We start from the raw sequence: 26,966 nt of genomic DNA, 5'->3' as shown, positions 1-26,966 counted from the left end.
TACGTTTAAGATATATATGATAAAGTTTATTTAGGGAAAATCCAAGTATGAGATTTCTAGGTCTTAGGGTATGGTCATTTTCATCTTTATTATATATTGTCAAAGGTCTGTTCGTTTTTACCAATACTCATTTCCACCAGTAGCATATGAAAGTTTTCATTTCTCCAAGTTCTTTTTTTCTCCAGACTTTAAAAATTTTCCAAATCTGTTGGTTGTGAAAAGATAGCATGCATTAGCATTTAATTTCCGTGTCCCTAATTGCTGATGAAATTTGGGATCTTTTTTGTATGTTCATTGGATCTTTGGGTTTATACTTCTGTGAATTTTCTGTTTATTGGTTTTTTTTTCCCACTGTTCTCATTCTTAAGAGTCCTAATTTCTTATAGGTTATGTGCATTGCAAATATCCTTTTACCATCTTTTTTGGCTATGTACTGGTCTTTTAATTTTGTGTTCATGGTATTTTTGTTATACAAAAGTTTTTAATGTTTAGTGTAATTCACTTTATAGCCATTTCCCTAATTTTAAGATAGCTTGTATGTTTTCCTTAGAATTTAATTGTATATGGTAGTTTAAATTTTTATTTTTGTCATTCATTAGGACAATATCCACACATGTGCTTCTCCACTAATATTTTAATAGTATTTTCTGCAATGAAAAGTAGTGTAAGAAATTGTGTGGTAATGACTTCCAAGGTTATATTTGCACCTGGGTCCTAACAAACACTCACAATATACATCAGTTGTTACAGCAACACATGTTCATTCAGTATTGCTCTTTTATTTAGTTTTTATTTTTTTGAGACGGAGTCTCTCTCTGTCCCCAGGCTGGAGTGCAGTGGTGTGATCTCAGCTCACTGCAACCTCTAGCCTCCTGGGTTCAAGCGCCTTCCTCAGCCTCCCAAGTAGCTGGGACTACAGGCGTGCACCACCACACCCAGCTAATTTTTGTATTTTTAGTAGAGATGAGGTTTCACCATGTTGGTCAGGATGGTCTTGATCTCTTGACCTCATGATCTGCCTGCCTTGGCCTCCCAAAGTGCTGGGATTACATAGGCATGAACTACCGCGCCTGACCTTATTTTTTTCTTTCACAGATTTGGGGATGTTTTTCCTTTGCTGTATCCTAGGCATACTGTCATATAATTTGTTGACTTTAATGAGAAGTTCCCTGAATATGTATAAAATAGGCAAAGAACATAATGTAAGCTTGTTTATGAAATTACACACTTTCTAGCAATTATAGAAAAAATACCATAGTTATACTGTTCTGGTTTTAGGAAGCATACAGTTGTGTTAAAAATACGATCTGTGATTTTTTTTTTTTTTTTTATTTTTTTTTTTTTTTTTAAATAGGTTGCTTCAATACCTTTGTAAAAGGATAGTTGTAGATAAAGTTCAATTTCATAGCAAAAGAAATTATTTTGTTACAGATCTTCAGATAATTCAAGTATGGCTTTTACGTAGGATCTGTGTTTCATTATACCATTTCTAGAATATCATTGGGATAGTTAAGTTTCTTAAATTGTACCCTGTAATTTTCCAAACCATTTCTTCTATTAAAAGTTGAATTTGTAAACCTTTACCTATAACTGTTAATTTAGACACATTTGCTTACTTTGTAATGCAGAGGAAAGTGAGGAGACTTTGAAAAACACTAAAGAAATCCAAAGAAAAGCAGAAGAAAAATATGAAGTTTTGGAAAATAAAATGAAAAATGCAGAAGCTGAAAGAGAGCGAGAACTGAAAGATGCTCAGAAAAAACTGGATTGTGCCAAAACAAAGGCAGATGCATCTAGCAAGAAGATGAAAGAAAAACAACAGGTAATAACTTCTTTTTGAAATTGAACCAACCTTTTAAAGTCAACATAGAGCTGAAGGTGGTAGAGCATCATTGGTTGACCTTATTCATCAGAATTGATCTCAGAATCTAAAAGGGAGCAGTATTCTTTGGAAACACATTATGCTTCTTACAAGTCAAAGGAGTATACATGATGAGCATCTCAAATCCAAAATACGGCAGAATTAGAAACTTTTTGAGTGTTGATCTGAGGCTCAAAGGAAATGTTCATTGGAGCAGATTGGATTTGGGATACTCAATTAGTCAGTATAATGCAAATACTCCAAAATCTAAAAAAAAAATCTGAAGTCTGAAACACTTCTGGTCCTACACACTTTGGATAAGGGATATTTTTATCTGAAAACCCTGCAATCGAGTGTTTCATAGTTGTGAGTAGGGGATGCTAATTTTAAGGAAAGGGCAAAGTTGACGGTTGGTAAATGCTTCCTTCAAGAGTGGATGGCCTTTCTTCAGGAGTGGATTATTTGATATTGTGGATGTCATATCAGAGATTCAGCAGGTTGACATTTTTATTTGGTAAGCACCTAAATGAATGTGCACTGTGAAAGCATGATGGAAGACAAAGCATGTTATATTTACAAGGTGTCATTCAGTTGTAAACTGATGATACTTTATTATATCTTTTAGCTAATGCCAAAGCTGGAATCTGAACCTAGGTTTTTGTCTCCAAAGGCTACGCTGTTAATCACTTTCATGCGATTTCACCTAAATATATTTCCCTTGCATTTTTTTTTTAGCCCACTCTAAGATTCTTGTCATTAAATAGCTGTACAAAGTATTTTCTAATGCAGGGGTCACCAACCCCCAGGCCACAGACCAGTAACAGAGGAGGTGTATGGCAGGCAAATGAGGATTACTGCCTGAGTTCCACCTTCTGTCAGATCAGCGGTGGCATTAGATTCTCAGAGGAGTGCAGACCCTTTTGTGAACTGTGCATGCAAGGGATCTAGGTTGCATATGCCTTATGAGAATCTAATGCCTGATGATCTGAGATGGGGTGGTTTTATCCTGAAACCATACTCTCTCCCTGTGCCCGCCATATGGAAAAATCATCTTCCACAAGTCTGGTCCTTGGTGCCAAAAAGGTTGAGGACTGCTCTTCTAATGAACTGAAGGCTGTAGTGGGAAAGAAGAATATTGAGAAACTTTTTACGCATTGAACAATTTTGTTTTTAAAAAAGCTTTACTTCCACTAATTCATCTGTTATGTAGCATGTTATATTGTTTTCCCTGTAGGAATAAAGGATAAAGAAAATGAACCAATAAAAATTACACATACCTTTTTTTTTTTGATATAGGAAAATAAACTTCCTTTTTCTGGGGAAGCAGCTTAACCTGTATTTTCGGTAGCTGAGTAGTAACAAAGCTGTGGATCTTACTTGCATGAGATTATTGTTTATTTAATTGTTCTGTACATATTTGTTTTTCAGTAGTTAATAACCTATATGAATACCCAAATACTGTATTTTTTATAGGAAGTTGAAGCTATCACTCTGGAACTGGAAGAGCTCAAGAGAGAGCATACATCTTACAAACAACAGCTTGAAGCTGTGAATGAAGCTATCAAATCCTATGAAAGTCAGATTGAAGTAATGGCAGCGGAGGTGGCTAAAAATAAGGTAGGATTTATTTATCAAATTGGAGAAATTGAAAATGCTAATCTTTTTATGAAACATTAGCTTAAGATGTTTCACTTTAGTGTTCTCAATCTTTTCACTCGTTGTGATGAGAGAATGAGGCACAAATAGCTTTTACTGATCCAGAATTGCCAGTTTTGGGATCGCATAGGTCAGTCAGCTTCTAGCTGACTCACTTAGTTGATTCTATCTACATTACATTTAGCAGAAACGCTCTCATTTGCAGCATGAGCATTGTATCCCCACCCCTTTTTCCAGGGATAATCCAAGTTTTCTTCTTTGTATAAATTGATTAGTCCTTTTAATGGTGATATAAAATATAGAGGGTTAGGTGATCATCTCTCTGCCTGTAATCACATTGCCATCTTGCCCAGGGATCTGTCAGATAATTGTTTAGTAAATTAAAATTATTTACATGTTACCTCACCACGTATTTTCTTTAATTTTTTTGTTTCAGGAGTCAGTAAATAAAGCTCAAGAAGAGGTGACTAAGCAAAAAGAGGTCATAATAGCCCAAGACACTGTAATTAAAGCTAAATATGCAGAAGTGGCAAAACACAAGGAGCAAAACAATGATTCTCAGCTTAAAATTAAGGAATTAGACCACAACATCAGCAAACATAAACGGGAGGCTGAAGATGGTGCTGCAAAGGTATACGTTTGTATGCATTTTTTATACTAAATCAAATTTTTGTTACTGAGCTCTTGAAAAATTTTAGAACACTGCTTGATAGAGAACTCTATAAAGATAGAGAACTCTATAAATATAAATGGCAAAATTACAGCCTGACATAAATTTGAGCTTGCAGCTTTAACTGCTTTTCAACAATGCTAATTTTCAACAAATTGCACAAATGTTTTATTTTTAGATTTAACTTTAGATATTTTTTCCCATCTACAAGATGTATTTACCAAATGTTTAGTGGTCTCGCATGGAAATAACTTTTCACCTCCAAATGTTGATGGAACTAATTACTGATGTGCTAGTAATAATGATACATATTCTCTACCTCATTTCAAATTGAATTTAAAGAACTCACAGAACTATATATACAGGTAATCTAAAAAAAGGACTGAATTGGCTTCCACTTGTCTTTACGAGTGTCACTGCTGTCAGTATTTGCAGCTTTATAAAAAATCTGATGTTTTGCCAAGCAGCTATGTTTTTGAGGTTATCCCAGTTTCTTTCATGTATCACAGCACCTTTACTTCAGTGCTTTAAAGAGAACACATGCTTTTGCAGAAATTCATTGCTTGGTTAAGAAGCTGCATTCACATGGTATTGATAATTCATCCAGCATGTTTTCTTATGAGTGTGTAACAGTTTGGCACCTTTTTAATGTTCAGGATATTTTTTTTTAGCATCCTAAAAATACATGAACTTTAACTTCAGAAAGATCAAGAGCATACAAAACAATCTCCCCCTCTTCTGAAAGAACCGTGGAACTTGATTTAAACATTTTTTAGGGCTACATTATAATCTACCACTTTGTTACTATTGATTTCCCATTAGCTTAGTGATAGTAGACTGACTAAAATATTACCAGTGGCATTGTTACTGCTAATAGTTTTTTGGTAATTGAAAATGCTAGTACTGGTGATTGCTAGGAGATTTTATTTACAATTGAAAGAGTAAAAGGAGGGACTTGCAAGTGGGTCTGCTAAGAAGTCAATGATTCTTTGAAAAACATAGTTTATCAAAGATTTATACATACCTACTAGTATCAGATACTGTGCCAGGCACTGACAATGTAAGGATGAGCAACACATACAGAATGCTTTCAAAGAGTTTACAGGTCAAAAGGAAGATACACTAGAAATGATCATTGTACTTTGGGGCCTACAGGTGAGACCATATCCATGGAATTAATACAAGTCAACAAATTAACAAGGATTGGATTCTGCCAGTGAGAATGAATCATAATTCTAGTAGAAGAAAGTCTTCTTTAAGCACTATAATTTGAACTGTATAATCAGTTGTATTACATGAAAAATTGTTATACTGTGCCTTTTTCAAAAGGGTGGGAGCAGGGATAGAGTCAATGTTTAGGGCAGTTTCTTAAAATATAGTTCTGAGAGAAAAATTATTAGGTCTCAGTCAGCATTAGGCTTCCATGATTTTTACCAAATCTATGACTTAAGTATTAAAAGAATTTTAGCTTCTCATAAGTTGTGTTTATAAAAAACACAATAAATTGAAGCAATAGATTGAATTTGGTAAATTCTGAAGGAGTTCTACCTGACTTGCATTTCATTCTAATGGAGGTGCTTTGCATATACTTTGTAAAAATTTCTCTGTGAGTTGGCTCTTCTTATGCCAAAGTAATAGGAAGATCTTTTGCTATACAATGTCTTGTTTCTGTAGTCTGCGCTCCAGGTAAAAATATTCATCTTTATTCTTGTCAGTAATGAAACTCATTTTTAAAAATGAGTCACCTAGCATGGTGGCTCACGCCTGTAATCCCAGCACTGGGAAGCCGATGTGGACAGATCACCTGAGGTCGGGAGTTCCAGACCAGCCTGACCAACATGGAGAAACCCCATTCTCTACTAAAAATACAAAATTAGCTGGGCGTGGTGGTGCATACCTGTAATCTCAGTTACTCGAGAGGCTGAGGCAGCAGAATGGCTTGAACCTGGGAGGCATAAGTTGCGGTCAGCCAAGATCATGCCATTGCACTCCAGCTTGGGCAACAAGAGTGAAACTCCATCTCAAAAAAAAAAGAAAAAAATTAGTCATTGAAGGTTTTTTCCTCTTCAGTATTTGATTCAAAAGTATTAAATATTTAAGAAACTGGCTGATACATACAGGTTTGTAAACATTCATAGATCTCCATCTATTTTTATATGTGGCTAGGTATCCAAAATGTTGAAAGATTATGACTGGATTAATGCAGAGAGACACCTCTTTGGCCAACCTAATAGTGCCTATGATTTCAAAACTAACAACCCTAAAGAAGCTGGTCAGAGACTTCAGAAGTTGCAAGAAATGAAGGAGAAACTAGGAAGAAATGTCAATATGAGAGCTATGAATGTACTGACAGAAGCTGAAGAGCGAGTAAGTCAATTTCTTATGAATATCTGGCCACATTAGAACATGACCAGCATTGATAGCTCTTTATGACCCCTGATGCAATTATTAGAGTTAACCTTTGGCAGATGTCCTTGATACTTTTCTTCCTGCTTTCCTTTTTCTTTTTTCATCATTTTTTTCTTATTACTCTTATGCGTCATTAGTTGTTTTTACATTCTGTTACACTTGGAATGACTTTTTCACTGGCTTTTGTTCTTTGTCAAACGTAATTCCTCACATTTCTATCATTTCTTTCACTTGCATTGAAAAGCCTTGAATAGGATATGCTTTCGTCCTCCTGACTCTACTGTATACTGAAACTATTATATAAGAAATGACTAAAGCCATTATATACATAAATACTGTTTCACTAATCTGCAAATTCTGCAGCCTCTTCTCAGTTTTAATGCTCTCAATTACTTAATAATGTTATTCTCCCCTAACCTGACAAAACTTTTTGAGTTTGGGAAGGGAGTTTACTGTCATCTAGTGATGAACTTGGGAGGACCCATCACGAGAAAAACCCAGTGGGGGAAGCATTCCCTACTCTTAAGATAGCCATATGAAATGGCTATCTTAGTAATTTTATATTAATGCCCCATACCTTCCTTAATGCTGCACAATTCTGTTTGAATTTGCAAATCATAGAGTAAAATTCATGGGAAATCTGCGACACTGGTAATAGCACAATTACTTTGAAGACATTTTACCATAACTTTTTTTTTTTAACTGTTTTTGGCATGAATATGTGCAAAGAGTCTATATTATGTTAGATACCAAACAGATGAATCATGCAGGTATTGTGATCTCTCTAGAAAATGCTCCTGCTGGTTTTCATTTCTACATTAAAGCTTTGCAATATGTGGTATATTTGTAGAAGGAAAACTTTGGTCTGAATTTGATCTGCATAACATGAAACTTGTTCACCTTTACTTGTTTACTTCTATTAGATGAGACCTGAGTCTAATATTTTTTTCAAAAGAATTTATCAACTCCCATCTCCTTACCAGAGGAGAAGCCTAAATTGTTGACCAGCAGATGGCCTTTTTTTCTTGTGTTTTATGTCTATCTACATAAGCAGTTACATGGATTTTCATGAAAAAATAAGATAAAAATGTAGAGAGAAGGTTTGGGGAGCATGGCTGTAAAGAAGAGGGACAGCAAGGAAAACAGCAGGACTGGCTAGAATTGTTAAAGGTGAATGTGAAGCCTCCTTGAAATGTAGGGCTTTGAGGAGAAATGAATTAGGAAGAGTTTTAGGAAGTCCCACTGCTGTTCATGGTATGATTATCCCTCAACAGCCTTGCTCGAAGGAAGACTACTCTAAAGTGGTGATATTTGAGCTGAAATTTCAGGCAACCGTTACGTCATAGAAAGAGCATTGCAGGAGGGGAGAACAATGCAGGGGCCATAAGACAAGAGTGAGTTTATTATGTTCGAAAGAGCTGTAAAAGACTATATGGCCAGAACTCGGGGAGGAGTTTAATGCCATAAAGTCAAGGGACAAATAAGGTCCAATTCCCTTTATCCTGATGCATACAGGGCTTAAAACCTGGTTGACTGGTGCAGCAAACCACCATGGCACATGTATACCTATGTAACAAACCTGCACATTCTGCACGTGTATCCCAGAACTTAAAGTAAAATTAAAAAACAAATAAGGTCCAATTTATGTGGTTCATATATATCATGGTGAAGGATCAAAATTTTGTTCATGTCACTGCTAAGGTTGACCTTAAGAGGAGAGCTTTCAGGGCTACTTTTACTTAAGTTTATATATAACACTTTTTTTTTCTTTTTTTTTGCCTTGGCTGCTAAGGAGATAAGGGAATATTAGTGGAGTCAAAATATTTTAAGGACTTTGTCTTATAAATTCTTAGTTCTAGCAATTTAATTTTGTTACATACATATGGATGATTTTATTCCTAATTTTGTTAAGAGTATGTATATACACACACATCATACAGTATATGTATAGCATGTAAGTATATATAATTCTTAGTGCATTATATCTTTTTGGTAAATAGGAATGTATGTATTATATATAAAAATAATGAAACCTGTTTATTTCTGACTGAATTCCAGAATATAGAAGAGATTTTGTATTTTCCCAGTTAACCATGTTTTTTATCTCTTAGTATAATGACTTGATGAAGAAGAAGAGAATTGTAGAAAATGACAAATCCAAAATTCTTACAACTATAGAAGACCTTGACCAGAAGAAAAACCAAGCCCTAAATATTGCATGGCAAAAGGTATTTTTTATGTTTTGTTTTATGTGAGGTGGCAAGGATGAAAAAATATCATCAGTGGATTTATACTCTAAGAAATTTGAAATGGCTGATCTATGTTTGAATGAGGCACATATTCACACTTAATTAAAACCTCTGACTTTTAAATGCATTTTTTCTTTTTGAACTTGACTACTATCAGATCCTGGCATTCTTGTACTTCTTTAAAAATTGGACAGTAAACAAGCCAAGTTTAGTATTCTCTTTTACAGGATGCTTACTCAACAAAATCCCAATTCCGTTTTGTTTTATGACAACTTTGGCGGATCTCAGGCTTCTTTACTGTTATTTCTACTTCCCTGACTTCATGTATCTGTCTCCTATAGGGTAATTCCTTAGCCTGTCATGTGGAAGTTTTTCCATTTTTACTATGGCAGAAGATTCTTACTTCAAAGATTCCAAATATAGAGTTACTGTGCTGTTTGGTAGTTTAGCAAACCTGTGCCTTCTGGGTTTTAATGGGGCACCTTTCCTCTTTTTCTCTTTGTAATTCTTTAGGAACTCTATCTTCAGTAATGCAGCACAATTATCCCTTTTAGTCACCTTGTTTTTTTCTTCTCTAAGACTTATTTTCAGTACTCCATTCCCTGTACTATTTTTCTCTTAAAAATGGAAGCAAAAGGCTGACCCTATTAATTGGTGTGCAGCATTACGATTTAACACTGGATCTGAGAGGTTTTTTTTTTTCTTTTTTCCCACCAGGGTTCCTGGACTTAGTACAAATCAGAATTTATTGTTTAAACATATCCTCCTCTTCCCAAATTTCCAAGGTTCTTCCAAAGCCAGTAACATTTATTCAGTGCTTATTATATGCCAGTCACTATTCTCAAATTAATTTTCTCATCTAATCTTCACAATAACCTAACGAAGTAGGTACTGTTTTTTGGCTTCAGGCATACTTGATTGACAAAGTGACAAAGCCAGAGTATTCTCGGCTTTTTTTGTTTTTGGTTTATTTTCTTCATAGCCTCATTGGACTTGCAGAATTCTCTTTTATTTCATCTTTATATCGATCTATGAATATAACTCATTTTCTGTGTAGCATAGGGCTGTATTCTTCTCTGTCCATTCTCTTTTGGAGGAAGTTTCACATTGGGTCTCTGGTTCAAGTTTAGTAGCATTCCTCTCTCTTGGTCCTGAGCTGCCTCTCCCACACTTGGCCTAGAACTTGCTTCCACTCTTCAGCAGCCATGTACTTGCTTTTAAAATGTGTGTTACTTAGTAAATCTATATTTAGGATCACTGCTTGTGTCTGTGAGATTTTCTTGTTACTATAAGTATTCATTAAAAAGTATATTTACATTTGAATATTGTATACCTGCATTTGAATTTGGAGATTTTGCTAGAGAACTTGGCTGTCAGGTGCTTTTTGTGTGTGTGTGTTAGGCTTTCAAGTTTCACTGCCGAACTAAGAATATTAGTCATGTCTTTGAAGACAGATGGCCAAATTCCCAAATCATCAATCAAATGCGTATGAACAAAAATTACCCTATCACAAGCTAGGATTTTTGGCCCTAAATCTCTGTCTCCTTCTGTGGCAAGACAGGGGCAGGCCAAACAGCTTTCTTTTCTCTTGGGATGTAATCCTATTTCCTCAACAGCTTAACCTCTTCGGCTAGGAGATGAGGCATGTAGGAAAGAACGCTTTAACGGATCTGGTCCTTTGATTTCATGCCCCTTTTTCTCCTGGGCCTCACACTGATGTACTTAGGCCTTTGGATCCATCCTATTCTATCCGTCAACAGGAAAAAGAAAAGTTTTATAAGAGAACATTTTATTCCAAAAAGAGTTTTCTTTTTTCGTTTACTTCTCTATTTTGTGTTTTTTTCCTCATGTGATACAATTGTGTTTATCTTGAGGATTCCTGCAGTATGTTCTACAAAAGTGTCAAAACTTTGGAGTAGAGTTAGAGGTGTGCCTTCTAGTTCCCTGGGAAATTAGAGCAGGATTCAGTAATTCATTTTTGTAAAGGGCCAGATAGTAAATATTTTTTGCTTGGGAGCCCATCCAGTCTCTGTTGCAACTACCTGATTTTGTCGAATCACTAGCACCGATAGACACTTTGTAAATGAATGAGCATATCCAGATTTTTCCCATGGGCCATAGTTTGTCAGCCCCTGAGTTAGCATAATAGACAAAGTAGACCTGCTGTGTTGCATATACATACATCAACAATTGATTCTTCTTGGAAAGCATCCTGATGTTTTAACTTTTTTATTTTTTAAATCCAGGTGAACAAGGACTTTGGGTCTATTTTTTCTACTCTTTTACCTGGTGCTAATGCTATGCTTGCACCACCAGAGGGTCAAACTGTTTTGGATGGTCTGGAGTTCAAGGTTGCCTTAGGAAATACCTGGAAAGAAAACCTAACTGAACTTAGTGGTGGTCAGAGGTGAGGAATCACTTTGCTATATTATAAATATTACAATTTTCATTCCTTTTACTTTATTATAATTCTTCTCCTTACCTTAAAATTGTATTTGTGTTTTAACTACCTTTGCATGTAGAATTTAAGAAGCCTAATATGTAAGACTAAACAATTTGGTTAAAACATTTGATTAAAATAGGTGACAAAGGAGGAATAAGCAAATAGAAAATTAGACAAAATATGTTTTTAAAAAATCTATTTTCAAATATTAGAAAATGAATAGTCCAGGACAAGATGAAACAGAAATGCTGAGCCCTATGTTCACCCTGGCTTTCTCTCTAGAGGCAGTTTTTGGACTTCAGTTGCCCAAACAGAGGTCAGTAGTATCACTAAGTTAGAAAGACAGATTAGAATTGTGCAAAGCCCTAGAGTGCTACACCTTGGCTTTAGGTCTCTACTGTCCCTGAAGTAAAGCCTAATCTAGACACATCCCAAGAAACTGAACAAATTTTTTGAAGGGATCAAACTTACTTGTTTATCAGAACAAAGGCCAGTGTTCTTTAAAGAAGGTTAAAAAAATTGAGATACTAAACAATATAACCACAATGAGCAGCATGTAATCAAAATTAAAGAGAAAAATTAGTGAGTAGAAACAGACTCTGAAATGACAGATGATGCAAGTAGGAGACAAGTTAATCCAAGAAAACATGAACATAATGAGAGAAATAGAAGCTACTAAAAAGAATTAAGTGAACTTTCTAGAGATTAAAAAAAAGTTTACTGCATGAGATTAACAGCAGATGAGATACTGTAAAAGAAAAATGAGTAAATTTGAAGACATAGCAATAGAACAGAATCTATTCAAGCTACATTGAGAAATAAAAAACTGGAAAAAAAAACAACAACCAGCTTCAGTGTCCTAAGGGAAGCTGTCTAATGGGCAAGTAATTGGAGTTCCAAAAGCAGAGGAATACTTGAAGAAATTATGGCCCCATATTTTCTAGATTTGATGAATTCTGTAAACCCACAGACTTGAGTTCTATCAACCTCAGGCAACATAAACAGAAACACATAAAAAATAACAAAGCAAAAGATACATAAAACTGCTGAAAACCAGTGATAGGAGAAAAATCCTAAAAGCAGCTAGAGGAAAAGAGACATATTATGTGCTAGTGAACAAAAATAAAAATGACTTTAGACTTCTTGTTAAACGCTATGTAAGCCAGAAGTCTGGAACATCCGTGAAGTGCTGAAAGTATATGTCAACTTAGAATTGTATATCTAACAGAAATATTCTTCAAATTGAAGGCAATATGAATACTACTTTTCAGACAAAACCAGCAGAACCATAATACAGGTTAAAGGAAGTTCTCAGGCAAAAGGAAAATGATACCAGATGGAACCTTGGATCTACATAAAGGAAGAGTGTTGGAAAATAACATGGATTTGGAGTTCAGGGAAGTTTCTCCCGACCTTACACAGTGATTCAGAAAATCAGCATAGTGATAGAAACCTAAAAGGTCATATGTCCTTACACCTTACCTACCGATTTACACCTTACCCAGCGATAGCCAATTAATTAAAACCTCCTGAAAGAAGGTTGTGAATATTCACATAATTGAAATTAGTGATTCATTTAGTAATTGGTTTTTTCTCCTGCATGGTATGTAATCCATAGGCCTTGAATTGGTCTTCTCTGTCCCGTAATACCATCATGTAACCCTTTTTTTATATACATAGAAAATATTGACACCTGCTAATGTTCCTTATGACCCCTTTTTATCATTTTTATGAGTAGAAATATATTTTATTTTATATTTTTATAAAATTTGTAAATAAGAATAAAAAATACAGCTCCTGCTGCCTGTTCATAAAAATTGGATTCCACAGTTTAGTTCCCAATATCTTTAGCTATATTTGCCGAAACCCTAGAAAATGTTTTGAGGAAAATATAAAATATATGCTTCTCTTCTTACTGGGACCTATAAATTATTTCTGTAATTAAGATGCTATAAAGTTATTTTTAGATTAAACTCTTCAGCATAGCAGAATTTTTTTTTTTTTTTTAAGTTTAAAACTCAATACTTGAGGCACTCATCACAGAGAAAGAGAAACATAATTTTAGGTTGGCTGAATGAGTTTAGCTCCCTTTTATAGAGGTGATTAACAGTCTCACTGTGATTTGGTTTTGATGATACTGTTTTATTCTTTTTTTTTTTTTTTGCTAGCAATTTTTCTCTACTTGTGTACGCATTTTTTCCCTACTTATATATTTCTTAATAAATAGCCCTATTAGAGTGCGGCAAGCCTTGGGCCGGGTATGGTGGCTCATGCCTGTAATCCTAGCACTTTGGGAGGCCAAGGCGGATGGATCACTTGAGGTCACGAGTTTGAGATCATCCTGGCCAACATGGTGAAATCCTGTCTGTACTAAAACTACAAAAATTAGCTGGGTGTGGTGGCATGTACCTGTAATCTCATAATCTCAGCTACTAGGGAGGCTGTGGCAGTAGAATTGCTTGAACCTCAGAGGCAGAGGTTGCAGTGAACCGAGGTCGTGCTACTGCACTTCATCCTGGGTGACAGAGCAAGACTCTCAAAAAACAAAAAAGAATGCAGCAAGCATTGAGTTGCCTATTCTAGTACTGTATGCCAGGATGTACTTGAAGTTACAGAGTAAGTATATTACAAATGCTACTCTAATTTTTAGTCTAATGTTAAGTAATTATAAATATATTAAAATAAGGCTTTTTATGAATTATATATTTGTAAGGAAAAAATATAATAATTATTATGATTCTTCATACCAGATTAGAATGAGCTGCAGTAAGCTAGAAGAGAACTGAAAATAGTGCTGTGGAACCTGAGATTAGGTGTAACTATGAATTTTACATAAGATTGTTTGAACTTTTGGCTGGGCGCGGTGGCTCACGCTTGTAATCCCAGCACTTTGGGAGGCCAAGGCGGGCGGATCACGAGGTCAGGAGATCAAGACCACGGTGAAACCCCGTCTCTACTAAAAATACAAAAAAAAAATTAGCTGGGCATGGTGGCGGGTGCCTGTAGTCCAGCTACTCGGAGAGGCTGAAGCAGGAGAATGGCGTGAACCTGGGAGGCGGAGCTTGCAGTGAGCCGAGATTGTGCCACTGCACTCCAGCCTGGGCGACAGAGGGAGACTCGTCTCAAAAAAAAAAAAGATTGAACTTTTGACAGTGATGTACTTAGAGTAGTGGGCCATAGTCTATACAACTTATTCACAAATGGTACCAAAAAAATATATAGAGAGAGATTGTGTGTCTGTGCATGTTTATGTAAGTGTGGTACATTATGAAAGTTTGAAAAATGACATCTAACCCAGTTACTGTTACCAAGATGATAGTTATTGTCTTAAATAATGACCATAGCTCTTACTCACCTGCCACCTAGGCTCTAATGAGCCAACTGGGGAAGGGAAAAAAAAGAACTTTTAAAACTAACATGATCTTAAGAATAGGTGCCAAACGTAATATGTCAGTATTAAAATTGTCTATGAAAATAGCGTTCTTCTGAAAAGAGGACAAATGGAAAGCTAAAATAAAAGAAAAAGAAATATTTTAATACAACAAAAGTGTTAAAGTTTGAAACTCAAGATTCTTTTTTTATATGACTACCTTTCAGATAAATGTGCTCTATTCACAATAATAGGATCACATATTTGCTTCAGTGTTTTGATAAGTGATAAAATCAAATTTTTATGGCTTTTCTTCTGGCCTTTTCTTAGGTCTTTAGTGGCCTTGTCATTAATACTGTCCATGCTCCTCTTCAAACCTGCTCCAATTTATATCCTTGATGAGGTAGATGCAGCCTTGGATCTTTCTCATACCCAAAACATTGGACAGATGCTGCGTACTCACTTCACACATTCTCAGGTAAGAACCAGAAAAAAAAGTCTCAGTAATAGTTTAATTAGACTATTTTTCTAAAACCATTCTTTAATAGTAGTCAATGTTAATGAGATATTTAGGGTTGATAAATAGTAAAGCATTGTATATCTATTTAAATAGGTATAGAAGGAAAAAAGTTTCACTCTCCTTTTTAAGAAAGAGCTAGGCATTAAAAATGTTGGTTGTAGCATGAGGGAGATTCCAATTTAGTCATAATACAGAATTGATTTAGGGTTAATATAATTGTTTTATCTAGTTAACTGCCATAAAGATTTACAATCAAAACAAAACTGTCTCAGGGATGTTTAAATCAGGTATCAAAATCATGTGACACCTGATGGGGGAATTTAATTTCTGATGGCTAAAAAGTAGAACAAAGCTTCTTGAAGCTAAGAACAGTTTGTTTTTATTGCACTATTGCTGTAGGAGCTGGGGCTACCAAATATGCTTGCATAAATTATGCATTGTACAACTCTGGGGACTCCACTCATAGTTACCATGGATTGTGTATTCATTACAGCAGTGTTTTGGCAAATAACATTGAACGGGGCGGCAGGGCAGTGCCTAATTATTCTAAAGTTCTGTTTGGGCTAGTGGTGTGCTATAGGAACTTGAAACCTTCTTTGATATTAAAATATCACAAGAAAAAATATCTCACTGGAGCAGCTTTAGTTAGCAACAAAACTGAATGCCAGCTACAAAAGATAGCAACGAGCAGTCAACCACCAGGAAATAGTAAAATTGGGTAATGAAACACTCAGAGTAAAATTAAGAGACTTCTAAAACAATACGGACAGCTAGCATTCATTTAGGTGCCTCATATAACTATTTAAAGAAATAAAATCAAAATTATCTCCAAACCATTCTTATCACCAGTATAAAGGAGTAAACTTCAAGTATAACACAAAAAGTATTTTTTATACTTTTTTTCTTTTTTCCTTAAGTTCATTGTGGTGTCACTAAAAGAAGGTATGTTCAACAATGCAAACGTTCTTTTCAAAACCAAGTTTGTGGATGGTGTTTCTACGGTAGCCAGATTTACTCAATGTCAAAATGGAAAGATTTCAAAGGAAGCAAAATCCAAGGCAAAACCACCCAAAGGAGCACATGTGGAAGTTTAAACTACAAATTTATTTCTTCATCTTGACCTACTTTTTTAAACATAAATTTTAAGGACTTGAGATAACTAATTTGTTTATATAAAAAAAATTAATGTTATGTTACTTAACCCATGTTTTCTCTTTAAATAATCACTTATCACTTACAAATGAGCATATATTCCTCATCTCTTAACTAGTCTAATTATGGTCCAATTATTGTGGTTGTGATTTTATGCATATCATCAAATGTTTTTTTCTTATGCAGGTCTTTTATATATTAGGGATCCTGAGATACCTGATTCCATGTGTAAAAGCTAATATACAAAAAAGCAGATTAAATTACATGATAAATGTAGCTGATCATCAGTGTTTAATTGATTTAATTCCTAAGGCAATATTAATGTGTTTTCTATTCTAATAAAGTCATTCAGGTAAGGAAGAATTATAAATCAGGTAACTGGACCAACAAAGGGAACACATATAAAGCTATTACGCATGCACGGAGCTGTTTGAGGCTAGTTTAAGGCCACAACTCCAGACCCCTGATTTAGACTGAGATAGAAAGCAGATCTTGAAAGAATCCTTATTTTAATGATACATGAATATCATTTTCCTGTATGCTTAATAATTGGTCTCTACGACTTTAATGTTTTTGTTTTTTTAAGCTTTATAAGTATTTTTAAATCAAAGCTTAGGAGGAAATGTGTTGCGTGGTACTATCTGCTGCGAATTTATCTGAAGTCTGTTAATATTTTCCAAGATTTTTGTCAGCCTTTTCATAATCCAATCATTAACAACCTATTGGTAAACAAGAATGTAGGTGCCAGTAGACTAAACCAAATTTATTTTTCCCTGAGTCTGATATATATAAATAACTCAATCCATCTATTCCACCAAAATAACTCAAAAGTTGGATGATTATTTGTCTTCTGCTTTCCAGTTCAAAGGGATGAAATTCCTTTAGAACTTGAAAGATGACACTAGCAAACACCATGAGAATACTGTCTACAGTTTTTAGTATCTCTAGGTACATCATCACTAGAACAGTGACTCCAAACTGGATCATGAAAGGTCTGACGTGTTGTAATCTGATCTCCCATGTGTTATTTTGGCCCCACAGCTCTTCTTGATTTTTTAGTCTTACTTCCTTAGTGTTATTATCATACTGCCCCTGATACATGGCTGTACTTCCTGGCCCTGGGCTTGACATTTCCCACCCTTCATTCTCCATACATATGAGATGTCAGAAAACATGCAGTATTTGATATTATGGGACACAGTGGAAAGGATTGAATCTGAAATTAGTTCTGTCCACTGTGGAGGGGAGAGGAAATAATGTTGTAAATGTTGAGTTACAGAAAGTCCAATGTCAAATATTACAGTGTTTTTGTTTCCTTTCAAATGTGTTACAAACTGTGCCAAAACAGTTATCAATTCACACTGTCAACATTAAAGTATACCATAGTATACAAATTAGTCAGTACTTGCTGTTAATTTTAATATTTCTGATTTAACAGTTATTAAGTGGCACTTCATTGCTGTTTTAGCCAACGTTTTAAAAATAATTTGGGAGGTTGACTATTTTGGCTGATGTACTCATTTCCTTTTCTCGCCTAAAATTTTTTGCTTGTATGCTTTCGTGATTTTTATCTTGTATAATCTTGATCTTTGAAAATCCTCAAACATGTATTAAATTTTTGTAATTTTTTTTCATTAGAGGGAAGACATTAAGGGGATTGGGGACATTTGTTTCACACATCTGCAGTAATATGAGTTAACTAATATTTACCAAGCTCTTTCTTTACATTAGCTGCTGTTCTCATTTGTATGTATTGTCATATTGAATCCTCAAAGTAACCTAGTGAGGTAAATACTGTTGTTGTCAGCATGGTGTAATCGAGGAATTGAGCAGAAAAGTTGGGAAACTTGCTCAGGGTGATAATACAGTTAGGAGTGTCAGGGCCCATGTACAAATCTTGTCAGTCTCCAGAACCTAAGATATACTACGTCACTGACAGCTTGAACATTTGTATTTATTGTACAGAATAAATTTAAGAAAAATACCTGTATGAGCAGTATGTACAACGTGAATGTTATCTTAAAGAAGAACCTCAACCATGTGAAGAGAGGATTCATTGTGGTGGTGGCGGTTTTGGCATTTCAAGTAAGCTCACAGCAGATGCAAAGCAAACACATGAAATTTTCTCTTCCAATAGGGTGGCATAATCTAAAGGCCAACATTCCCACAGATGATAAATATAGATTCTGGGCAAAATACAAGAAACAACTACCTGAGAGTTCAGGAAACTGAAGAAAAACTAGAAAGAGTTTGGATGGGAGATAAAATATGGAGGAAGAGACAGGCACAAGCTAAGGTTAATGTTTTTGACCTAAGTACCAGCTATAGTCACGATGCAGCTGTAGGACAGCTAAGGCTGCAGTGGAAAGCCTGGGGTCTTTCTGGTCTGGAGAACTAAAAGATGGGATCTGGGCTAACCACAGCTTCCAGAAAGTGAAGGAGACGTCTCAGAAGGGATAAACGAGGACCTGGAGAAGGAGGTCCCCAGACTTAGTAGATGAAGTCAGCTAAAGTAATTAACCCCTGAACTCTGCAGATACAGAACATATCAAAGATAAAGCCAGATACTAGTTAGTAAGGATAGATTTAAATCAGTTAACATACTCCTGCATTAAGAAGAGTCCAGTATGAACTGAACTCAATTTTGATTTGTATTGAGGTGACTGGGTGTCTTAAAGGGAGAATGAGGGAATAGAGAGGGGGATAAGTGGGGGCTTAGTAGAGTCAGGGATATATATAAACAGGAAAGGGAGTTGGTCTGTGTGAAACCCATTTAGATTTGTTAACTGGCTGTAATGCCAAGGTAGGCTCTTAACCTCCCACAGAGACTGGGACTCCACCTTCAAGTGTTGGTTGGAAGAAACAGTAAACTCTTAGCAACCTTGAGTTTTCTCAGGAGTTGACTTTCAGGAGGAGGATAGTCAACCTATGGATGTGGCTTTGAGCTGTTAGAAACTGCTAGTGTATTTTTCGGATCTTTACAGGCAAAGGTTTATTTAGATGTAGAAAGGGCTCAGAGGAACCTGGCTAGAACGTTATCAAAGAGAATCTTTGTGAAATAGACAAGCAGTTTGCAGTTTACAGTTTACCCTAATAAAATTGAATTGTGATTTGAACCGCCACCTGCAAGACCGTTCTCCAGGTGACCTTGGACTAACCCACCTCTCCCCACTTCTCACTAGTTGTCAAAAAGAACAGCCTTGCTATGGTCAGGTGAATGACAACCAAGTGGGAAAAGATCTGTGTGGTTACAAGGAGTATGGCAAAAGGTTGCTAACTGGCAAGGACAAATACGTGTCACCTGTGGATGCTGGGAATACCATAGCCACCTTTTAGGGAAACTTAAATTATGTTTTTGGATACCCTGTAAAACTTTGCTCTGGCAAGGAACCTCCTTTACTGCCCAAGGAACATGACAACAGGCACACTCATGGAATACAATGGGTTTTCCATGCACCCTGTCATCCTCAGTCCAATAGAGCTGTTGAACAATGGAAAGCCAGCTCACAACGAGTGAAGGAAGGACATCAAGATAGCCTACTAGTGGGGTGGTACCAACCCATCTGAATAAGGCAGTATGGACACTAAACACCGCTCCAGGGCAAGGGAACCACATGATTGCAGCACATGTTGAGAAGCACTGAGCTTGGAGGAGGTACAGGTGGACCAGATGATGGCCTCTGCCTGTGAAATCCAAATCCCAGTGTTCCCAGCCATTTTCTCTTTTCAGAGTGCACATCCTGTGGGTGGTTTGCAGTTCAGGCTGCCACAGTACCCCAAAAGGCCCCCCTAAATCTTAATCTGGAGTCAGTGTTTCCCTCAGGTGCACTCCCTGTGGGATCCCTCAAGGGTGGATACAGGACCAAGAAATACCAGGATGCTAGAGTCCCTCTAATAGTGCCAGGGACATCTGATCCTTCCATTTGGCTGGGCAATGTTGTCAGACATGTCATCATTCAAGAAGTGATTTCCCTTCCTGGACTGGATGACTGAAGCTGAAATGTCTGAGGCATTTCAAGGGTAGTACCACAGGATATGGTAATGTTTATAGTATACAGTGTGATGTTTTGATATTCGTATATGTTATGGAATGATTACCACAATCAAGCTAATTAACATATCTCACACAATGACCTTCTTTGTGTGTATGGTAAGAACATTTAAGATCTATTCTTCTGGCAAATTTTAAATATATAACAAAGTATTAGCTATAGTCACCATGCTGTACAGCAGATCTCCAGAACTTACTCATCATGCATAAGTATGCTTTTGTATTCTTTGATAAACATCTCCCCACTTCCCCTGCTCCCCAGCCCTTGGCAACCACATTCTACTCCCTGGTTCTATGAGTTTGACTTTTTCAGATTTTACATATGAGTGAGATCATTAGAGTATTTGTCTTTTTGTGCCTCTTTGATTTCGCTTAGCAGTATCCCTTCTATGTTAATACATGTCACAAATAACATGTCCTTTTTAACGCTAAATAATATTCCTCTGTGTGTATCTTTATATCTATGATGACTCTAGTTTTTTTGCTAGTATGAATACCATAAACATTTGTGTACAGGTCACAGACATCTGATCCTTCCATTGTGGTGGGCGATGTTATCAGATATGTCAAGTTTGTTTAGGACCTGACCTCCCTTCCTGGACTAGACCACTGAGGCCAAAAGGTCTGGGTGAAGTAACAAGGGCAGTGGGGCCTGCAGGGGTAGTGGCCTCAGGATAGGGATAGACAGACTGCTTACTGCACCAACTCAGCCTAACCCCTATCCCGTAGATGGGGTCAACTCTGAGAGATCTGGATGATTTGGATGCATAATGCCTCTGTTAGGTTCTCCTAAGCTGTGGCCATGGCCGCAAAGTGATCTGCCATCCTGGACCTCATTCTGTCACAGACCACAGTGACCAAGTCTTACTAATGGCATAGTTGCATTCACTCAGGTTCTCTTGTACAATGTTATTCATGAAGCCCCTACACAGAGGGCTAACAACAATCCAGTCCCTGTTTTTGTTGTTGCCATTGGGATACTTACTCATGTAATAAAAGGTGTGTCAAAGTGCCAGCCCCTCAAGCTTTTGTTAGATGTGGTTCTGACATTTTGCCAGAGGTCATTAATTTAAAACGGCACCAGCATGCCTAATGCTATAACATACACCATTACACCAACAGAACCTGAGCCCTGATTACTGAGTAAGGATGTACCCGTAGCATGGAAAGGAGCCAGAGGTGACCTGTTCTTTTTTTTTTTTTTTTTTTTTTTTGGCCTATGGCTATCCAATTGCTCCAGCACAATTTGTTGAAAAGGCTGTCTTAGCCAGGCACGGTGGCTCAAGCCTGTAATCTCAGCACTTTGGGAGGCCGAGGCAGGTGGATCACTTGAGGTCAGGAGTTCGAGACCAGCCAGACCAACATGGTGAAACCCCGTCTCTACTAAAAATACAAAAAATTCGCCAGGCGTGGTGGTGTGTGCCTGTAATCCCAGCTACTCGGGAGACAAAGGCAGAATTACTTTAACCTGGGAGGCAGAGGTTGCAGTGAGCCGAGATTGCACCACTACACTCCAGCCTGGGCAACAGAGCAAGAGACTCTGTCTTAAAAAAAAAAAAGAAAGAAAAAAAAGTGTATCTTTCCTCCTAGAAAAACATCAAGTTGGATTTTTGCTTTCCAACTGTGTCAAAAATTATTTGGGCATTTTTTTAAGTCTACTTTTATTATAGGTTCTCTATTCTGTTCCATTGATCTATGTGTCTGTCCCTTTTCCAATATCTCACAGTATTGATTATGGCCCTACATAATAAGCCTTGAGGTCAGTTAGATTGATTCTTGCTACTTTATTCTTCTTTGTCAAAATTGATGCAGATGTTCTTGATGGATGCCTTTCCATACAAGTTTCAGAATAATCTTAACTCTATCTACAGAATGCCCTGGGATTTTTAATAGGAATTATATTAAACCTAGGTATTAATTTAAAAAGAATTGACATCCTTACTATGTTGAACCTGGTAACCCAGGGACACGGACTGAATGTCTCTCCATTTATTGAGATCTTTAACTTCAACACTGATTATTTTCAGTACACCATATATAGAAAGGCAACAGTCTAGAATATCTAAATCAAGTTTGACAAAGAGGAATAAAGTAGCAGGAATCAAATGTGTATGCTGAAACATTCTGTACATTTTGTTAGACTTACACCTAAACATTTCATTTTTTGAGCTACGATAAAGAGTACTGTATGTGTAACAATATCCATATGTTCATTGTTAGTGTATATAATTAATTTTTATATGTCTATCTTGTAACTGTTGGCCTTGCTGAACTTCTTAGTTCTAGGTTTCTTGTAGATTTTGGGGGATTTTCTACACAGACAATTATGTCCTCTACAATCATAGGCAGCTTTATTTCTTCCCTGTTGATCTGTACGCCTTTTATTTCCTTTTGTGCCTTATGGCATTGACTGGAACTTCTTGGCACTGTGTTGTGTAAGAATGGTGAGAGCCAGACCATCCTAGCTAACACGGTGAAACACCTGTCTCTACTAAAAATACAAAAAGTTAGCCAGGCGTGGTGGTGGGCACCTATAGTCCCAGCTACTTGGGAGGCTGAGGCAGGAGAATTGCTTGAACCTGGGAGGCGGAGGTTGTAGTGAGCCATCCAGCCTGGGCGACAGAACAAGGCTCTGTCTCAAAAAAAAAAAAGTGGTGAGAGCCACTACACTTGCCTTGTTCTCAAAATCAGGGAGGAAGTATTCTTTCACCTCAAAGTGTAATGTTAGCTGTAGGGTTTTGGTAGATGCTCTTTACCAAACTGAGGAAGTTCTCTTCTGTTCCTATTTTGATGGCAGTTTTTTATCACGAATGAGTATTGAATTTTTTCAACGCTTTGCCCTCATTGATTGGTATGATCATGTAACTTCTTCCTTAGCCTGTTAATATCATGGATTACACTGCTTGATTTTTAAGTATTTGAACCAGTCTTTCCCTAGAATAAACTCTACTTGAGAATGGCATGTATAATTCTTTTTGCATTTGCTGAATTGTATTTGCTAATAATTTGGTCATGATTTTAATGTCTGTATTCATGAGAGGCACTGGCATGGTTTTCTTTTTTTCTTGTTTCAGGATAATCCTGGCTTCATCAAATTGAATTGGGAAATGTTCCCTCTATTTTCTGGAGGATTGTGTAGAACTAGTGTTAATTCTTCTTTAAATATTTGGTAGAATTTTGTGAAACAATCTGGGCCTTGAGATTTGCAGGTGGTGGTGGGTGGTAAAGTTAGTACTAAAAATTTCCTTAGTAGTTATAGGACTACTCTATATCTTTTATCTATTTTATATAGAATGAATTGCAGTAGTTTCTTCTTTTTGAGGAATTACTGCCTTTCATCTAAATTGTCAAATTTGTGTGTGGAGTTAATCATGGTATTTCCATATTATTATCCTTTTGATGTATTCAGGTTCTGTAGTTGATATCCCTTGTTTCATTTCCAATATGATAATTTGTGTCTTTTTTTAACTTTTGTCACCCTTGGTACATACAGGTTTGTCTATCTATTGTCTAATGTTATAATCTTTTCAAAGAACCAGTGTTTTATTTCATTAACCTTCTCTACTCTTTTTCTGTCTTCAATTCATTGATTTCTGCCCTTAGCTTAATTATTTTCTTTTTTCTGCTTGCTTTGGACTTACTTTGGTATTCTTTTTCTAGTTGCTCATGAGGAAGCTTAAATTATTAATTTGAGAACTCTGATTTTTTTCTGATAAGCATGTAATGCTACAAACATCCCCCTTAAGTAATCTTTCAGTGTCATCTCACAGATTTTGTCATGTTCCATTTTCATTTTCTTTAAATTCAAAATGTTTTCTAATTTACTTTCTTGAACATTTCTTCTTCAACTCATGGTTTTTTTGAGGGAGTGTATTTTTTTTTTTTTTTTTTTTTTTTTTTTTTTTTTTTTTTTTTTTTTTTTTTTTTTTTTGAGAAGAAGTCTCACTCTGTCACCCAGGCTGGAGTGCAGTGGTGTGATCTCGGCTCACTGCAACTTCTGCATCCCAGGTTCAAGTGAGTCTCCTCCCTCAGCCTCCCGAGTAGCTAGGACTACAGGTGTGTGCCACCATGCTTGGCTAATTTTTTGTATTTTTAATAGAGAGGGGGTTTCACTGTGTTAGCCACGATGGTCTTGATCTCCTGACCTCATGATCCGCCCACCTCGGCCTCTCAAAGTGTTGGGATTACGGGCGCGAGCCACCGCGCCCAGCCCTGGGGAGTGTATTTTTTAACTTACAAATTCTTGAGATTTTCCAAGTATATTTTTCTTCTTGAATTCTAATTTAATTCTTGTTTGGTCAGGGATCATACTTTGTATCATTTCAATTTTAAAAAATCAGAAATTGATAGACATATGCTTCTATTAAAAAACAAAAAGCCACAAATATAATGGTCTAAGGTTCTATTCTAACCTGTATTCTAGATAAGAACAAAGTAAACTCAAGTAAAAAGACGGAAATAATAAAGGATAGGAATCCATAATATATAAAACAATGGAGAAAATCAATGAAACCCACATCGAGTTCTCAAACTGTCAACAAACTCTGTATATCCCTATCAATCAAGGAACCAGAGAAATTACAAATCACTATCAGGAATGAAAGAAGAGCTGCCACTGTGGATCTTACCTGGATTAAAAAGATACAAACTTATGACCATTTTTATGCCGATAAATTTGACAACTTAGACAAAATAGAAAAATTCTTTGAAAAATAAAACCAAAATTGACACAAGAACAGACAAAATCTGAATAGCCTCACATCTACTAATGAAATTGAAATTATTATTAAATATCTTTCCACAAAGAAAACTCCAATCCTACAATGAATACTCCAAGTTTCACTCATAAATTTTACCATTTAAGGAAGAAGTAACACCAATCTTATAAATAGAAGGGGAGAGAACACTTCCTAGTTTTGTTGTTTTTTTTTTTACTAGACTAGTATTGTTCTAATAGTAAAACCTGACAAAGACAAAACAAAAAAGTTAAAGGAAAGCAACCCTCGTGAATATAGGAACAAAAATTCTTAAACTATTATCAAATTAAATCTAATGACATAAAAGATTAGCCATTACAAAGGTTTTTTTTAACAGACGGTGCCGACAACTTGATATTTATATGAAAAAAATGTAAACATTGACCCTTAACAACATACACAAAAATAAATAAAAATGGGTCATAGGCCCAGAAGTAAGTTCTAACACTTTTAGAAGAAAATATAGTGACCCTACATTATGCAAAGATTTCTTAGGACAAAGAAGACACAAGGAAAAAATAGACTAATTGAACTTCATCAAAATAAAGTTGAAAAAAATCTCTTCAAAAGACACTTAAGAAAATGAAAAGACAAGCTACAGAATAAGAAATTATTTGCAATGTATACATTTAACAGAATTGCATCCAAAATGTTTAAAGAACTCTTGCAACCCACTTGTTGCCATTTGCATGGATGGGAAACTGAGTGGTCGACTGAGTTAAACTGCTGACACCTTAGCATGCAAGGTAGTGCAACACACTGACTTCTAATGATTCTATTTCTCACTGCAACGCATTTGAATATTTTTTTTTTTTTTGAGATGGAGTCTCGCTCGGTTGCCCAGGCTGGAGTGCAGTGGCGCGATCTCGGCTCACTGCAAGCTCCGCCTCCCGGGTTCATGCCATTGTCCTGCCTCAGCCTCCCGAGTAGCTGGGACTACAGGCCCCCGCCCCTACCCCTGGCTAATTTTTTTGTATTTTTAGTAGAGACGGGTTTTCACCGTGTTAGCCAGGATGGTCTCGATCTCCTGACCTCGTGATCCGCCCGTCTCAGCCTCCCAAAGTGCTGGGATTACAGGTATGAGCCATCGCCCGGCCGCATTTGAATTTTTTTAATGGCAGTTTCTGTCTTTAATAAAGCTATAATACTAATTTTTAATATCTCAACTTCCTGAGTACATGTCTGTAATAATCTGTGGGATGAAATGAGAATTATATATAAAGCACTTCTGCATAGCAAAACATAATAGTTATTTTACAGAAATGCAGTTGTTTTATTTGGAGTCTGAAATACATGCTTTTTTTTATGGAATACCATTTTTACTTGAACAAATTTCTTACAGACAAACTGTGGTTATTAGGTTTATGGTATCAGGTAGCCATTTCTCAGAATTGAACAAAGTGAGCCTGTTATATAAACCTGACAAATAGGTTGCCAGTAGTAAAATTGTAGCTTTCAAATGAAAATTAGAATTTTGGCAAACTTGTATTCATTATGAGCCTGACATATCTTAATATTTCAAGACTTGTCTAATACAACTGGTGGCAACGTTAACAAATGAGGTTTTTTTGATACTGTATTATGAAATGTGTTAACATTTAGGAGATATGCATGATTCAGTGAATGGCATTTTCCAGTGGCCAGTGTGTGACATTACAAAGTCATTATGTGGGTAAAATAGGCATTCACAGTGCAGGAATGATCAATGGTTTTAATATTACAGAGTACAAAAACTTTATTGATTTGGTTTCAAACTCCACATTGAAACTAAATTTTAAGACGCTATTGTCACAGTTTGTTTTTAGTATTAAGGAAAAATATTTACATT

General features: G+C 36.1%; 1 protein-coding gene across 1 annotated transcript in view; it reads left to right on the top strand.

Moving 5' to 3' along the window:
- The window catches only part of SMC2 (structural maintenance of chromosomes 2), a 43,397-nt gene extending 25,337 nt beyond the window's left edge, over window positions 1–18,060 (top strand). The window contains exons 17-24 of the mRNA XM_030826870.1: window positions 1,629–1,822; window positions 3,335–3,478; window positions 3,954–4,148; window positions 6,354–6,554; window positions 8,708–8,824; window positions 11,092–11,252; window positions 14,989–15,136; window positions 16,096–18,060. Coding sequence (XP_030682730.1) covers window positions 1,629–1,822; window positions 3,335–3,478; window positions 3,954–4,148; window positions 6,354–6,554; window positions 8,708–8,824; window positions 11,092–11,252; window positions 14,989–15,136; window positions 16,096–16,272 — 1,337 coding nt within the window. The 3' untranslated portion in view covers window positions 16,273–18,060. The remainder of the gene's footprint in view (window positions 1–1,628; window positions 1,823–3,334; window positions 3,479–3,953; window positions 4,149–6,353; window positions 6,555–8,707; window positions 8,825–11,091; window positions 11,253–14,988; window positions 15,137–16,095) is intronic.
- Window positions 18,061–26,966: the final 8,906 nt, after the last annotated feature.

The sequence above is a fragment of the Nomascus leucogenys genome, chromosome 1a (genome assembly GCF_006542625.1).
Source record: "Nomascus leucogenys isolate Asia chromosome 1a, Asia_NLE_v1, whole genome shotgun sequence".
Taxonomy (NCBI): Eukaryota; Metazoa; Chordata; class Mammalia; order Primates; family Hylobatidae; genus Nomascus; species Nomascus leucogenys.
The sequence above is the reverse complement of the archived record's forward strand: the minus strand, read 5'-3'. Positions and strand labels throughout refer to the sequence as shown.